Raw genomic sequence first — 13429 nt, 5'->3', positions numbered from 1 at the left:
AATTGCATGCTAGTGTGACATTCATTGCATACCAGTGTGACATTAACTGTATGACAGTGTGACATTAACTGCATGCCTGTGTGACATGAACTGTATGCCAGTGTGGCATTAACTGTAAGCCACTGTGACATTTACTGTATACCATTGTGACATGAACTGTATGCCAGTGTGACATTAACTGTGTGCCAATGTGACATTAACTGTATGCCAGTGTGATAATATCTGTTTGCCAGTGGTACATTAATTGTATGCCAGTCTGAAATGAACTGTATGCTAGTGAGACATTATCTGTATGCTAGTGAGACATTATCTGTATGCCAGTGAAACATTATCTGTATGCTAGTGAGACATTATCTGTATGCTAGTGAGACATTATCTGAATGCCAGTGTGACATTATCTGTATGCTAGTGAGACATTATCTGTATGCCAGTGTGACATTATTTGTATTCCAGTGTGACATGAACTGTATGCTAGTGAGACATTATCTGTATGCTAGTGAGACATTATCTGTATGCTAGTGAGACATTATCTGTATGCTAGTGAGACATTATCTGTATGCTAGTGAGACATTATCTGTATGCCAGTGTGACATTAATTGTATTCCAGTGTGACATTAATTGTATTCCAGTGTGACATTAATTGTATGCCAGCGTGACATTACATGTAACCGTTAGCTAGTGTGTCGTTAACTGTGTGTCAGTGTGACACTTACTGTATGCCAGTGTATAATTATTTGTATACCAGTGTGATAATAACTGTATGCCAGTGTGACATGAACTGTATGCCAGTGTGACATGAACTGTATGCTAGTGAGACATTATCTGTATGCCAGTGTGACATGAAATGTATGCCAGTGTGACATGAACTGTATGCTAGTGTGACATTATCTGTATGCTAGTGAGACATTAACTGTATGCTAGTGAGACATTATCTGTATGCTAGTGTGACATTATCTGTATGCTAGTGAGGCATTAACTGTATGCCAGTGAGACATTCTCTGTATGCCAGTGTGACATGAACTGTATGCCAGTGTGACATGAACTGTATGCTAGTGTGATATTATCTGTATGCTAGTGAGACATTAACTGTATGCTAGTGAGACATTATCTGTATGCTAGTGAGACATTATCTGTATGCCAGTGTGACATTAATTGTATGCCAGCGTGACATGACATGTAACCGTTAGCTAGTGTATCGTTAACTGTGTGTCAGTATGACACTTACTGTATGCCAGTGTATAATTATTTGTATACCAGTGTGATATTAACTGTATCCATGTAACCTTTCTCCCACCGACACAGTCAAATCATTCATCGGTAATCAGTATTCGATAGCTTAAAAACTTATTGAAACATATGCTATATTTCTTCGTAAAAAAGAGTTAAAATCAAATCATTAATTTCCTCCACAACTCTTGCATTTAAATGCAGTAATATGGCATCCGTCTTATCCATTTTGTTATTTTTTTATGTAAAAATATCGTCGTCTGCATTGCTCTAAATGTAGTTACATAATTTTCATTCATATTTAATAAGTATTGATGCTAGAAATAACAAAAGAAATATTGGCCGAAAAATATTTTTTTACCCTTGTATGTATAATACAAATCATAAAAAATGTACTATTGCTATTATATTGTATGACCGCTTGTAAATCTTCTCATAACTTTGAAATGTTTATGAGTCCTGAATAAAACTTAAAAACAATCTACAAATGTTTCTCGAACTAGCTTGTTTCTATCCAAACTGGCAAACAACTGTTTAAAAATAGAAAGAACGTGACGTGAGGTTTTAAATGTAGGTTTGAATGGAAATTTAGCATACAAGTACAATTCGTAACCTTTTTAATCACTTTATATACGTACTAGACAAAATGACATCCTATTTATCATTTGGCGTCAGATCTATTTCAAGAACACGAAATATACAGTCTATACCTAAAACTCATTTGATATATCGTTATAAGAAAACAAAAACCTTATAGATTCCAATTCAATATGATCTGTTTTGAATGTGACAAACATGTAAATGCCAGTTCTATATAGGTTTTTGTAGTTTAATAATAATGACTTAAGTTTTATCCAAGTAGGGTAGAAGTCCAAATTATTGATTGTCGTAAATAAAAGCTACATTTCTTTTTTTCAATAAAATTATAGTTTAATGTTTCCCATATACACAGACAAGAACATATCAAACAAATTGATGGCTGTGTAAGACCTATTCTAGACGTAGGGCGCCCTCTTCTTATTACATTATATTTTTATATATATTTTCTTTAATTGTTGGTCCAGAACTGACAAATGACATTTAAACAAATTATTTACTTTGATTGCGTTTCAAATTTTTATGCATTGAGGAAGTTTGTTTAATCTTTTTTTCTTAAATCTTCTAATGTAAGGCAAATCACATAATAATGTCAACATATTACATGTATGCCAGTAACACCCCCCCCCCAGCACAGTCAGATCATTTATATGTAGTCAGTATTCGATAGCTTAAACACTTTTTCAAACATATGCTTTATTGATTCGTGAAAAATTAATAGTTTAAATTCGTATATTTGATTTCCTCCACAATTATTGCATTAAAGCGCAAAAATATGGAATCCGCCGAAGTCTTACCCATTTTGTTATTTCTTTTTTGAAATAATATCGTCGTTGTGAATTCCTTTGCGTTGCTTTACATGTAGTTACTTACTTTGCCATTTATATTTATATTCTAAACATAGTTATAGAATAAAAAGGAATGAAGTTGGATATACCCAAAGAAATATTGGCCGAATCTTTTTTAAGCATTTTATATAGATTCAAAATCACTACTTATGAAATACTGTTGCTATTTTATTGTATGCCTGCTGGCAAATCTTCTCGTAAATTTGCACCGTTTATGATTTCTGAATACAATTTAAAAACAGTCTACAATAAATCATTTCAGGGTTTCAGGAGCAGGGGGGGGGGGGTTAAAAACAATAGGAATTCCTATGTCACTGCCATAACCGAGAACATAGGGAAATGAATAAATCATTGAAATCTTTTAACGAGGTTAATTTTTATTTGAACTGTAGTTCCGTTTGTTTAATCGTATATTCCTAACTTGCCATAGCCAATGAACACAAACTATTTCTTAATTGTTTTAGGAGATATAAGCCATGAAGTTCATAGCCATAAAATTCGTTTAGATTTGCATCGGTGATAATAAGAGAGAATGGGTTGCATCGTTTATGAATTCTGAATAAAACTTTAAAACATTCTAAAGGAACTCAATTCAAGGCAAGCATGGTTTGTAAACTCATTTGGAAGTGTTGTACCATTGCCATATTTGTAAGAGAACAGACACAGAGGAATATAAATAAAACATATAAGACATCCTGTTAATGACGTCCACTAGTACTTGAACTGTCTTTCCGCTCGTGTAATCTTATATTCTTAACCTATCCAATTCAATAAACACGAACGAGTTTTTAACATTTGTAAGCAGTAATTGGCACAGAGGTCAGAGCTTTAAAATCCATTTAGATTTACATCGGTAATATAAAGAAAGAAATGGTACTTATAAGCAGAGAGAGCAAACTAGGTTGGAGACAGCACAGGGTATTTAAGAACATTTCGGAAAGTTCACTCGGTTGTAAAAGGACAAAATGAATCCTTTTACTTTGGTCGGTAGAACTTGGCATGAAATGACTTTAACAACGCTGTTGTTTTGTTTATCATCGTTATACGTTGAGGGGACATCGGCGGTTGTTCACGGTGAGAGATATACTGGTCCCGTTGTCCGGGTGATGGGGATCATTGGTCAGCAGCAATGTGTCCGGGAATGTAGAAACAGGCCCAAGCTGTGTCGTGGAGTCAACTACCGAAAACAGGAACTGCTGTGTGAACTCGTGTCGGCCATCAACGAAACGGAACCAAATCCTGACTACGTTAGAATTGAACTTGACCAGGTCATTTTCCTTTTATTCTTTATTTTATTTTTATTTTTTCCTGATTATATATACACAATGTACCTACAGCTTTACTTTATTTTCTTTATTTTTTTGAATGTAATTATAAGAACGTATATTATTTCAATACTATATTCAATTTAATACGAGCATGTCTAGGTCATTTGATCAAGCTTATGATATGAGGAGTATTGGGATCACCAATACCTGTTGAACTTTAAACAATTAAGTGTTTCCGATAAATTGTTGTGTTTAAAGCTATTCGTTAAGACCATGATTATTAAAACGTTAGACAAGTCATAGTGTTACCATGTCAGGAACTGCATCAGTCGTTCTCATCATGGCACTCTTGTAGACTGCGAATATCACTGATGGATGTCTGGCTTGCTCAATCGATGATATGTGTGTGACGCTCTCCAGTACCAAAGTCCAGTGTATTCGAGGTAAGTTTACAAGTTGGATACTATAGTATTTCATGAATCACACATCACAATTAATGACTAAATTGCTAATTGTGAACACAAAACAAGGAATTTAGTATGCATACATGTACAACTGAAAGTAATCTATAAGTTAAAAGAAAGATAAAACAGAAAGCCTTCAATTACGATTCAACCGATCGACATTTGTTTACATCGGGATAATTCATATATCAAAGGGTACTTTTGTTCAAACTTATTTAACAATTCATTATTATCTGGCTTTTCTTTAATTACGCGGGTATGCTGAAGCGATCGATTGAATAGACATAACTCTGATCAGTATGATGTCACAATGAATAATATGATATCATATATTACCCCAAAAACCGGTAAATTTTATATAATCATTTTTCTTGTCATAAGCTTAAAACTACAGGCATAACATGTCAATGGGAACTATTCTAACAAAAGATATCTTTGATTTCTCTGTATTACGTAACATTACAATTGATGACGTCATAGTCATGTATAATACAGGCATGGATATTAACGAGGCCGGGTCTAATTGTTTCTGCCCTAGATTTTTGAATGAAATTTTTTACAAGAATTTCTACTAATATAATTATTATTTTAAGATAAAAATATAAGACATTTACCACACCGTTTGTTTAAGGTGTCATCTCAAAGATTGTTAATTTTTAACATAGGACCTTATGGGATTTTGCTTGAAATTTACCAATTTTTCACATTTTTTAAACTTCTGCCCTAGGGATTTCTTTTTCTGTTCTACATATTAAAGTTATTGCTAAAAGGCATCAAATGGTCAAATAAAAAAAACCTTTTACCTCCTTGTTTGTTTCAGGGGTCTTATCAAAGTTATTTTTTGTATGCCAAATTTCCCAGTTTGTTAGATAATGACTATTTCTTATTTGACAAAGACGGAAATGGTGATCTTTATTGTATTATTAAAACATTCAGACATATTTAAGCAATAAATAAATATATAACATCACATATTAGGGGTCATTAATATAAAATATACATGGTTAATGTCTTAATAATAATAAATTAAGCGATATTTAGGCGGGTTAAGAAAACGTGACAGAGAGATAGGCTTGCTGAACCCTCTTCACGTTTTCGACCCGAGCCCAAATATAGCTTATACGTCGAGACATTTATGTTTTTTCCACAATATAATATCAATTTTACGCATCAAACGAGCTATTTTCAACAAATTTGGCTGAATATCTGCTGTTGAAACTATCACGTCATGGCGTCAACAAAGCAAAAAGATGACGTCACAATACAAATGAAACGCTGCGCGAAAGCGTGCGTACTCGTTCTATACTCGGCCTCGTTAAATTGTATCACCAAGTGAAATAAGGGAAGCAGATAAACAGTTATATGGCTTGACCGGCATTTCATCTTTAAGTGTTTACAAAAATAAGTTAAAGTTTTACACTACCCCAGAGATTATGAAAAGAAAACCAGATATCATAAGAATATAATGTAAAATACGTGACGAATGCAGCTGAACTCCTTTGTTTCGTTAGTATATTTAAAAAAAACCTCCATGTCTACACAAGTTATACGAGTATAACATGGATGGGCAGTACATGTAACTGCTGCTTTAAAATCCGCAAAACTTGAGGGTAGTTTTTCTATTTTTGACTGTCATGTGATACCTTGGCACGACAGCTTTAACAAGCAACTCGATTCTAAAGTAGATATATTATTCACTTGTGAAAACAGTCGCTTTATATTATTATTCAGCATTGTGTTCCTACGTACAATTAAACAATTTCTAAAATGACCATAATATCGACGTTCATTAACCTTGGAGTTACAATCATTAAAGTTGGCCTTAACATACTTGCGTTACACGTGACGTTTTTTTAAATAAATATCCGTCAATATTTTCATACGTGTGTGACACAGCAAATTAAAATAATCACATTAATACAAGTGTCGATATTGTTCAGTTTATCTTTAAGACAAGATCAAGTATAATTCTAACTGTGGAGTGCTTTGAGTGCCTTCAGATTGTCAATAATTAAAAATTCACATCTCATTTAGTTTGAAGGAGATTGAGTTGTTGTGTTGAAAACAGGTTTCAAATATAAATTTCAAATATTTACTTACTTACTTAACGTTCTCCATGGCAAAAGATGCAGTCATATGGTCTCTCTACCGATCCTTTTTTTGCCACAACTGTACTCAACGATATCCTTATCTTTTTTTTCACTTTCTGCTGTTCTTTGAATGTTAAAATAAAAATTTATACGTAATATTACCTTTCTTTTAGACAATGAGATATTGATTCCAAATGACTGCACTACTCTGCATAACATTAACTGCGGCCTACCTAGTGGACTGTACACAATAAAGCTGCCATTCCTAAATCACGTGACAGTTTTCTGTGACATGGAAAAAGATGGCGGTGGCTGGACAGTATTCATATCTAATTATTATTATCATTATCATTTCATTCTAAAGGTTGATATTTAGGGTAAATTTTTTTTTAAACGCTGTACATATGTTGAAATACACAATGCATACCTTTAAAAAAAATCATTTTATTGGTTTCTTTATTTCCAGGTGTTCCAGAGACGACAAGACGGTTCGGAGAATTTTTACAGAACATGGGTAGAGTACAAGAACGGATTTGGGAATTTGAGATCAGAGTATTGGCTTGGTATTATTCTGACTTGCTTTAAATTCAGAATAATTCAAAACAATTTATATAACTTTTTTTTTAAAAAGTTGTTTGTGTTAAAAATCTGAATAATTTTTATTTAAATAACTCTAAAAATATTTACAAAATATCGAAAAGTTTTACATCACTTTATTTATAACTCTAAGTAAAAAATTTATTTGGTTAACCAATTGAAGTTTGTTACTTATTTTTATGTCTTTCTTGTCATTAAAAGAAACCAAAAGACTTAGTGTTATATCACAGTTTCAATAAGTTTTCTCACTGCTATTACAGGCAACGAAAAACTACACCACCTGCTGAGTCAGGGGACGCATGAGATGAGGATGGACATGGAGGACTTTGACAACCAGACACGTTACGTCAAATACAGCAGTTTTAACTTAGGAGACGAATCTAGCAAGTACAAGGTCACGTTGTCAGGGTTTTCTGGAAACGTTGGTGAGATTTCTGTCTTTCATGCGTCAAACTTTGCTCCATTTGGGCTTTTATGTTCTTTGTTTACGCAATTATCGATATTTTTATTTTGAATACGAATCATGTATTTTAAGTCATATTATGGGTTTTTTTAATCCTAACAATAAGGTTTGAGATGTAATATTCAAACAAAGAATAATATAACAAAACAATAATGATGTTGCGGAATCGTTACAGAGTTTAAGAAAGAATCGTTTTTTGGAATGTAGTTTTGTTTTTATAGGGGAATGTTTCACAACTGCAGACAGTAATACTGTTCTGAACAACATGAAGTTTTCCACATGGGATCAAGATAATGATAACAATCCATATAGATGTGCCGTTGGGTGGCAATCAGGATGGTGGCACAACTCTTGTGGCTGTGCGAACCCTAACGGCATGTACCTGGCAGGGGAAACAACTGTCATTAAAGGAGTAACTTATCGTCCATGGCGGGATAAGTACTATTCGCTTAAGTCAACTCGCTTAATGGTAAGACGAGTTGCCTAGACACTTGATCACATCATCAAAAATGGAGATGATTTAAAAAAAAACAACTTTATCACTTTATGTATAATTAATATATTTGGATACGAAAATTAAGTTTTATGTTGTTTGGAGTCAATTGCCATTCCTTTTATGAAATAGGACTCCTATTATTATTTACGGAAACGTGATTTGTCTGTTTGTAAATATTTGTATCTAATAAAATTAAAAAGAAGTGTTATTAATAAAATTAATTTTTAACAAATATTAGAGGTTCTTAATACAATTGAGAGAGAGAGAGAGAGAGAGAGAGAGAGAGAGAGAGAGAGAGAGAGTATCAGATACACTGATGTAACTTTACTCTTTAAAAAGAGTTCAACTTTTTAAAATTGAATCTGTCTATTGAGGTAACAGATATTAAGATGGTTGTTTAATAACAACAGAAAAAAAGACGAACAGACACAATTAATTGAATCTTTTGATTAAATGTTGTAAAATTTTAATGTTTTACATTAACATTCAGAGTATATTACCCCTTTGTATTGGGAATCTGCGACTCTCAGTATCCTGTATATACGATTAGTCTTGTCACGGCGCATGAACACAAGTATAATCATCACCAGACACATTGGAAATATTCATTAATGTAAGGGTAAATAAAACAGTAAAACTTACGAAATTAATATTATATGTATCAAACAAAAGTAATGGTTAAATCATACGTATTCCTTGATAAAACAGATTGTTATCGACATTATATTTTTAGCCGCAGTTGCAAACTAAATTATCTGATAGTGTTGATATGGCTGTTCCATATGTTTCATATCCCTGAATGAGAGCGTATAAAAAGCGACGATACACAATAATATATACAAACAAACATCAACATGAATATAAATTCACGCGGGTATGATAAGGGAACTCTCAGCGATCATTTGAGTAAAAATTCCTCTTATCGATATGACGTCACAATAAGCAGCTTGATGTCATGTTTTTTATAAAAAATATGTCAATTTTTTCTTTATCTCTGCTTTAAGTTATAAAAACTGCGGGCGTAAAATGTCACTAGAAACCTTTTTAACTGAATATATCTTCGATTTCTCTGTATCACGTATAATTACAATCGATGACGTCAGGGGGTGTTGAAAATGAGAAGATCAATGTCGAGAGAAAAATCAATATAATTGATTGTTATAAGCTGAATGGTTTGTCAATGGTTTGTCAAACTCTTTTAAGTAATCACATTCAATACATTGATTCAATATCCACTGATATATAGGATATAAAACCCCTCATAAATATGTAAGTTGCCGTGGCGCAGAGGAAGTGCGGTGATGCTAGTAAACTAAGGGTCCCGGATTTAATTCTCGTCGTGGGCGGTTTTTTTTTCTCTTTTTTTTTCTTATTTCCTAGAACAAAAACCGTTTTAATACCTTTTCTTTCATAAAGTTAATACATTTTGTTGTAAATTACGCACAATATTGAATTTTATTTTTTTTAATGGCTTAAAGGTGGCTTAAAGGTAGCTTAAAGGTGGCTTAAAGGTGGCTTAAAGATAGTCTTTGAGCTGCCTTTAAGTCATCTTTACGCTTTCTTTAAGCCACCTTTAAGCAACACATATAGCTGAAAGGTGGCTTAAAGATCGTCTTTAAGCTATCTTTAAATACCTTTAAGCTATCTTTAAGGAGGACTTAAAGATGGTCATTCATCCTGTGTTAAAAGATTACTTAGTTCGCAACAGCTGCTAAAATCATAATGCAAGAACCTTTGTCGATAACAATCTGTATCCTTATCGATTACGTATGGTTTAATCATTACGTTTGTAGAGGTTTATATCATATTGGTTTCATAAGTTTGATTTTTTTTATTTAACCTTACATTAATGAATTTTTCCAAAGTGCCTGGTGACGTTTATTCTTGTGCTCATGTGCAGTGATAAAACTCATCGTATATGTAGGAGTTGCAGATTTCAATTACAAAGGGGAAATATTCTCTGAATGTTAATGCAATGCAATGAAACATTTAATAATAAATTTGTAAAAGAACTTGTAATTGTAAAAGATACAGTTGAATGGGCCTGTGTGTTTGTGTTCTCTTCACTTGTTATTACACAACTGTCGTAGTGTCTGCTCTATATCAAAGCAATTGTTACCTCCAGAGACATTAGTTTTTGGATAGTTGTTCTCATTTTTAAAGAGCTAAGTCACATCAGTGATATCTGATACTCTTTTTTTTTCTCCCACTCTCTCTCGTTTTTGTTCTCTCGTTTTTTCTCTCTCTCTCTTCTCTCTCTCTCTTCTCTCTTCTCTCTCTCTTCTCTCTCTCTCTCTCTCTCTCTCTCTCTCTTACATGAAAAATCATCGGAATGCAGTGTAAACAATGCCGAATTAAGACCTATTTAATACAGATACCCAAGATTTAGATAGATATCACTTAGAAAATAATCAGGACAATACAGTCATTGATATTTTGTTTTATCAGCGATCAAAAAGGCAAAAGTGTAACACCACCCCGAATACTGTGGTTTCATTAATATTCAAGGGTATCAATTTTCGTGGATAAAGTTAAAATCATGGTTTCAAGGATACTTAAATTCGTGGCCAATGATCCTTTCAATACAAATTATTAGTAGAAATTGCACTTCAATGAACACTTAATTTCATGGATAAACTTAACAACGAAATCCACGAAAATTGGTATTCAACGAAAATTGATGAAACCACAGTACTTTGAAAGTTGGATTTGGCAAATATCAAATGCACATGACCTAAAATACTTGAAAAGTGCTGCTAGAATCCTGTTTTTTGTTCTTGTAAATAAAAATAGTTTTTTTAATAAAAATGACGACGTTAAGGGGGTTTCCGATGAATAATGACAATATTTATTTTATACGATTAACCATAGGATTTTAGCAGTAATACTAATGAACATGAATTAATTGCCAATCAACTGATTGTATTATACATACAAATGAACTGTGGGGTAGTGTTTCATTTTTTGATTTTTTGTTAAGGTAAAAAAGTTATCTATTCTTAACTGACACGTAATACCATGGCACGACAGCTTCAAAGATCGACTCGATTCCGGAGTAGAAAAATGATATCTTGTCGACCACATTGACCTGATATTACCATTCAGCGCTGTTTTCATAAAAGTAAACAATTTTTAAATTGATCATAACATTGACGGTCATTAAATTAGGAGTTGCCTTAACCTACTCGCGTAAAAAAATGATCTTACCGCGCCAACGCGTGGTAAACAATATGTCTGCAAGACCTAATGTGCTATAGGATTGAAGACATTCACAATTAAGCCTTCAATGCTTCAATACAATTTTATTTAAGATAAGCGTTAGTACAGGACACAGCCCATAGAAATGAAACTAAGATGGATTATACATTCCTTCACAGCATTAATTGTAGCTTACCTAATTAACTTTTCAGTATGAAGATACGGTTGCTAAGTTGTGTGACTCTTTTCTATGACGTAGAAAACTCTGAAGGGGGGGGGGGGCTGGAAAGTAACGACATGCAGTAGACACTTTTTGTGATACCAACACAATAAAAGACCAGTTTGATTATATCAATTATGAATTTGCTTATGTCCAAGGCAACAAATATACTAAAATTTCTTCAACATCTTTCAGAAACACATCAGACAATCCTTCAATAATCACAGAAGACGTAAAAATGATTATACTATTGATGATCCATGAAGGTTCGTTCTACCATTATACCATTTACATTTTTAGGTGTTTCAAAGACAAAAGGACGGTTCTTACCATTTTTACAATACATGGATAGAGTTCAAGAATGGATTCAGGAAATTTTGATCTAGGTGTTGGCTTGGTTTACCTTTGTTTTCGTTATAAAACTGTTAAAGTATTCCGAGTATCGGACTTCGTCCCAATCTGGGTTTTAAGATATTGGTTTCACTTTTACATAGCGTTTTATATATCCAGTGTTGATTTTGCCTTACGTCGCTCTCGTTAACAATGTCAATAATATGCAATTAGAACTAACGGCTGAGTTCTTTACTAATTGTGGATGTCGTCAATCCTGTGATTTGATTTGATTTGAACATATTTTATTGTGTAAGTTACACAAAATGTTTGGAAACAAGATCTTACAACTTACATGTTCCTCTCCTAATGACAATCCTATAACACAACCGGTCGTGTAGACAAATTGTTAAGTACGTGTTAGCGCAGTAAGGCCATTTTTTTTGTATTCAATACTTAAATTTATATTCATATTGATGTTTATTTGTATGGAAAAGTGTGAATCGTCGCTTTTATATACGCTCTCATTCAAGGCTATAAAACATATGGAACAGCCATATTAGAAATACCCAGTTATTGAAATCGCAACCGCGTCTAAAAATATAGTGCAAGAACCTCTGTCGATAACAATCTGTTTTATTATCGAACACGTACGATTTAATCATTACGTTTGTATAGATACAAAACAAATTAGTTTCGTAAGTCTGATCGTAAATTTAACCTAACAATAATACATATTTTCAAAGTGCCTGCTGATTTTAATATTGGTGCTCATGCGCCGTGACAAAACTAATTTTATATACAGGATACTGAAAGTCGAATATTTCCTATACAAACATAGGGGGAAATATACACTGAATGTTAATGTATTACAGTGGAACATTTTATAACATTTATTCAAACGATACACTGATATGGGCCTGGATGTCTATGTTTTTCTTCCGTTGTTATTACACATCTATCGTAATGTCTATTTTATAACGTTACGTTATGGTAGCAAGGGACAGTTTCGAATAAAGTACCCGTCAATATTTTTGTAAAATTGAGAGTTGCTGTACTTGAAGGCTTATGAGTGTTGCTAAAATTCATGAAATGATTTTTAATGATTATCATTAGTTAGAGGGGTGTCTGTTGTTGAAATTGATATGCAATATGCAGGCCCCTTATGTTAGGTACATGAGAATCAGAAGTAAAATGCGAAACCTGCGGCTATGACTGTTGTGCTGACTTTACACAGTGAAATTGCAAGTTACAGACGGGAGGTAAAATAACACGAAAAGTAGGTGGATGGGACATTGTAAACTATACACTGGTAAGTTTCTGACATGTGATAGTGCAACATGCACGCGGTACGGAAGGTCAACCCTCTGCAGGGAATTAGCTGGGGGAGGTCTAAAAAGCTGAAAAATGATAAAAAATTAGCAAAATATGAAAGGGTCAAAATCTCATAAAAAACCAGTATGTTGAGAATTTTACAGGTTTTGACTAGTAATTTTCTTCAGAAATTGGTGATTGGCCTTATAAAGAGTGAATTAAAGGTATTTGTGCTGAATGGGAACTGAGGAAATTCTAGTTACAGAGTTCCGAAGACATGCATCCCTTGGCTACAATGAATTGTATCAAAAAAACTG

General features: G+C 33.1%; 1 protein-coding gene across 1 annotated transcript; it reads left to right on the top strand.

Moving 5' to 3' along the window:
* Positions 1-4633: 4633 nt before the first annotated feature.
* Positions 4634-8244, top strand: LOC117688285 (ficolin-2). Its single transcript, XM_066087775.1, has 4 exons — positions 4634-4798; positions 6946-7057; positions 7322-7516; positions 7776-8244. The coding sequence occupies exons 1-4, from the start codon at positions 4715-4717 to the stop codon at positions 8039-8041; spliced, it is 657 nt and encodes a 218-aa protein (XP_065943847.1). The 5' UTR covers positions 4634-4714; the 3' UTR covers positions 8042-8244.
* Positions 8245-13429: the final 5185 nt, after the last annotated feature.

Source organism: Magallana gigas, chromosome 1 (genome assembly GCF_963853765.1).
Source record: "Magallana gigas chromosome 1, xbMagGiga1.1, whole genome shotgun sequence".
Taxonomy (NCBI): domain Eukaryota; kingdom Metazoa; phylum Mollusca; class Bivalvia; order Ostreida; family Ostreidae; genus Magallana; species Magallana gigas.
The sequence above is the reverse complement of the archived record's forward strand: the minus strand, read 5'-3'. Positions and strand labels throughout refer to the sequence as shown.

Excerpts from the sequence above, each read along its gene's own strand:
- LOC117688285 (XM_066087775.1), top strand. The coding sequence starts at position 4,715 with ATGAATAATATGATATCATATATTACCCCAAAAACCGGTAAATTTTAT. Across the intron at positions 4,799-6,945 it reads TCATAAGCTTAAAACTACAG|TTTCTTTATTTCCAGGTGTT; the intron begins GCATAACATGTC and ends TCATTTTATTGG. Across the intron at positions 7,058-7,321 it reads GAGATCAGAGTATTGGCTTG|TTTCAATAAGTTTTCTCACT; the intron begins GTATTATTCTGA and ends GTTATATCACAG.